Source organism: Asparagus officinalis, chromosome 7 (assembly GCF_001876935.1).
Source record: "Asparagus officinalis chromosome 7, Aspof.V1, whole genome shotgun sequence".
NCBI classification, from domain to species: Eukaryota; Viridiplantae; Streptophyta; class Magnoliopsida; order Asparagales; family Asparagaceae; genus Asparagus; species Asparagus officinalis.
The window spans coordinates 74,699,084-74,703,289 of record NC_033800.1 but is presented as its reverse complement, the minus strand read 5'-3'; the positions used below and the strand labels follow the sequence as shown (position 1 = coordinate 74,703,289).

The window sequence follows — 4,206 nt, the reverse complement described above, 5'->3', positions numbered from 1 at the left end:
ATAGTCGATGCTATTGTAAAGGAAAATTGATTTTTTATGTAAATTTATATTTTAGTTTCACTTGATTTAGTTGCTCTTTGATAAATTATTCCAATAGTTCATGAAGTTTATGTAGAAAATTTAGAATCTTGAGCAAATGCATTGCTCGCTTTCATTCTTCAAACAACGCTCTAGTTCATTCTTTGGTCGACACCACTGGATGCAACCCTAAAATTCATAGTTCTTTATCAGAATGTGAGCTTCTTTCCTATTTTCCTACAAATTCCTCTTTTTGTTTTATTTTTTATGCCCAAATTCTTTTTCTAGGGTTCCGTTGTTGGCTACTATTGATTCTTGATGCCAAATTTTTAATGTTCGTCCCTTTTTTTATTGTTTTAAGTACACAATTGTTATATATGTTTTATATTATGGATGAGCATTGAAATCTGTTAATGGGGGTAAATAAATTCTCATTTTCTTTAAGAAATTCTGATTTTCTTTTAGTAAATTTCATTACCGTACATACGGGTACATTTGAGGCCTTAGGTTGTGAACATTCAATATAGTTTAAAAATCAACAAACTCCTAAAATATAGTTTGTATCACCCTACCTAAATTTTCAACGGATTTTGTTTTTTATAATGTTCAGCTTTGTCTTTATAATAATATCAAGATGATATTCATAAAAATACAAGACGGGTACTGGAAAAGGCAAATTCATTTTTAATTTTTAATTTTTTTAAAGCAGAGCATGGAAACAAGGAGGTGTGACTGTGCCTCAAACAGGCTAAAATACTAAAAAACTATAAGCTATGTATAATACTAGTTCCAGTAAAGCCAATAACCCATTCTCCTACAGACGGTCAACAATGAGAAGCTGGGTGTTAACCACTTATTACTGTCACAAATTTTTAGCACTTCCACCTCTGATGTCCAGATGGAGTATTCCCCCCTTATTCTCTCCTACGCGTACTTCATACACCTTGTAGTACATGTACAAATGACTAGGAGATAAGTCCATCTACACACCCGTGTCAAATGCTAATAGAATAGTTCAGGGATAACTAATAATAATTGGCTAACCCTCCAGAATTAAAACTGTAACTAAAGCTACTAATAACTCATTGAGTCATTTTTGTACAACCAGGAATTAGCTACCAGTTAACACACTAAAGCACTGCTTTGTTGATTTATCATCATCTTCCCGTGGCCAACAAATCTGTACTCCCTAGCATCACACACCGCATTTTTTGAATCCTTTTCGATATCTAATAACAAAATTATGTCACATCCCATAGCAGCAGCATATTTTCATTTGGTGGCCTGGAACCGCACCACTTGTATCCCAATACCACAAATTCAATCAAGAATCAGGACTGGTTTGTGAAACTGACAACGTCAGGATTTAGAGGAGGATGATGTTTCTTTGATAAAAGCTTACACATTTGCTTAAATCAGAATATAGTGCAAACAGTAAGTGGTATAAATGCAATAACCACCCGCGCCAAAAAAATCGAAAAGTTCTTCTAAAGCATCGTACAAGAGAAGCGAACATCAGTGCTAAAAGAGCTGAGGCCAAGTGAAATTCACTTAATCAATGTTTCTTGATACTAGTTGTCAACCTCCATTGCTTGTGCTGCTTTGGCTTTTGCCAAAGCCGATAGTTTAGTCTTCACCTTCCTTTTCCCAACTTGAAACCCACCTGAATTTTTCTTTTTCTTCTCACTACCATCAATCTGAGATCACAAACAGAAGGAACTTAGTAGCGATTGGATATTTATATATATGCAGGTCATGGTAAATGCAGAGCAAAAGTACAATCAACACTTACAAATCAAAGTAAACACAGCACAAGATACTGACAAATGTTAGGGATGAAAGAAACAAAAAAACTTCTCGTAATCTGATTAGAGGTGAAAAGCACACGGCTATGGATGAAAAAGAACTACCTTAAAGAGGTTAAGGTGGAGAGAACAATATGGCAGAATCAATAAGTTGATGGGGATATACACAATCAGTTAGAAGAAATTTAAGATATGAAGAAGAAATTACAGGGATATACACAATCTATCCCAGATGTGATTCTGTAAACTTGCTTTTCCTCAAATTCCCCTTTTGATGTGTATCTTTGGTCCTCTACATGGTAGATACTTATCAACCATCAGCCATGCTGCAGGCTCACTTCCTTGTGATTTTGCTATATCTATTGAAATATACAATTTTTTGATCTGCCATAGCTTTATGATTTGGAAACTGTACCTACTTTAGTCTCCTCAATTAATAGTCTACCGTTAACAAATAATAGGTATCAGATGCCTAGTCTATGTTGCATGGTTACAAGTACGGGACACACAAAGTTGTAAAATGTAGGGTATGGGGACACGGCTATATAAATATTTATATACACATATACATATTATTTATTGGAATTAATAATTTACATTAGATCAATATTGTTTTCATTCACGTGTCATGAGAATCAAAATCCCTATAGCATTTTTATGTTTATTTTATTATGTGGATTATAAATTGGAAAATCGCTAGGTTTTTTAACTAGACATCCGAACAACCCTTTAGAGTCATAGTCTGGAACCTGACCTATGTCTAACGAGTTTCAAGAAGTGGATTTGAAGTGTAGGATATATGTTTAGAAAATGTATGTCAAGTTTTTTGAATTAAAACAAATAGTGTAATTGATTAGATGCCTAAATAAATGTATGCATATATGCAAGGAGTGCCCAAGAAGTTCGGGTATAGGTATGGGTATGGGTACGGCACTCAGGTAGAAATTACCAGGTAACATATTGCCCAGTTCAGTCTATCTACAGACTGATGCAAGGGGATAAGATCTAACATTGATCCTTGGTGTAAGTCTGCGCCTCACCATGACAGCGAATGATTCTACAATGATAGAGTAGCCTCTCTCCCCTCCAACTGTTCAGTGTTCACACCCCAGTTTTCGCTCCTTAATACATCTTTAATCACATCAATTGACAACAATATACTTGTTTCTTTTTCAAATCCACACGTTAATCTTCTTACACCTATTACACGTTTATTTTGCAAATCAATGAAAAACATATGCAACATCATTTCTTATAGCCATTTCTATTCGTCAGTCACTTTTAAGATCAATAGCTGGAGATGGAGATGAATCTAAAATGAAGTGCCCAATCAAACCGAAAATTAAAATTTTGTTCCCCCTTCTCTGCCGCTCAAGAGCCTAAGCAATCAACTCAGGCAGTCACTTCCCTAACCTTACCACCCTTTAGAAGACACTGTAAACAAATTCTTATATATCGATGAATCAATGGTTAATGGTTTTATTGCTAGAATAACCCTATTGCCAATACTGACCGGAAGATAATGAGCAAGACGAACATAAGCAGTGATTCTACTAAAGTTATGCAAGAAAAAAAGGCGTCAACTTGCCAATGCTAATAATTTAAAAGCAGTACAAAAAATTTGAAGTTAGTCAGTCTTTGTTCTACCAAACAATAAAAACCCCTAATTTATCCAATGAAAGCAATCACACTAAAAATTGAACCGCGAGATTAGCCAATGCAATAGAAACGGGAAGAATATTTCACCTTCATCTTTGATTTCTTCGCTTGAAGCTTCTTCGCCCTCTTTTCTCTTTCTTCCTTCTCCTCTGCAGACAGAAACTTAAATAAATTATCGCAAAAAATCAATATTTTTCACAAAATCAGAAAGAGCTCCGAAGATTTCGTTACTTTGGAGCTCGAATTCGTACTGCTTTTTCCTCTTCGCTAGATTATTTTTCTTCGACATATTTTTCCCCTCTTTCTCTTTCCCTGCTAAAAACCCTAGAGCCTCTTTTTTACGCGATTATTATTGTGGACAAATTTTCGTTTTAGACCCATTAGAAATTTAATTCGAAAAATCGGCCCCTTTCAACTTTAATTACAAATTTTAACTCAGTTTCAGCCAGGTCGAATCGACCCCTTTCAACTTTAATTATAAATTTTGAACAGTTTCAGCCACCTGGTTGAAACTGGCTCAAAATTTGTAATTAAAGTTGAAAAACTTCACGGGATTTAAAATCCAGTGAAGTTTAAGCAACTTATTAACAAGTTTGTTAAAGGGGCCAAATCTTTATGGGATTTAAAATCCCGTGAAGGTTAAACTTCACGGGATTTCATAACCCATAAAGTTGCAGGCAAATTCCAAAGAGCATCCCTCTCTGACGAGCTAGTCTGCAACTCC

At 34.9% G+C, this 4,206-nt stretch overlaps 1 protein-coding gene across 1 annotated transcript; it reads right to left on the bottom strand.

Annotated features, from left to right (window-relative positions):
• LOC109851027 lies at positions 1,382–3,859 on the bottom strand. Its single transcript, XM_020421131.1, has 3 exons — positions 3,714–3,859; positions 3,570–3,631; positions 1,382–1,715 (listed from the first exon to the last, which is right to left on the bottom strand). Exons 1-3 carry the CDS (start codon positions 3,769–3,771, stop codon positions 1,590–1,592), a joined length of 246 nt encoding a protein of 81 aa, XP_020276720.1. The 5' UTR covers positions 3,772–3,859; the 3' UTR covers positions 1,382–1,589.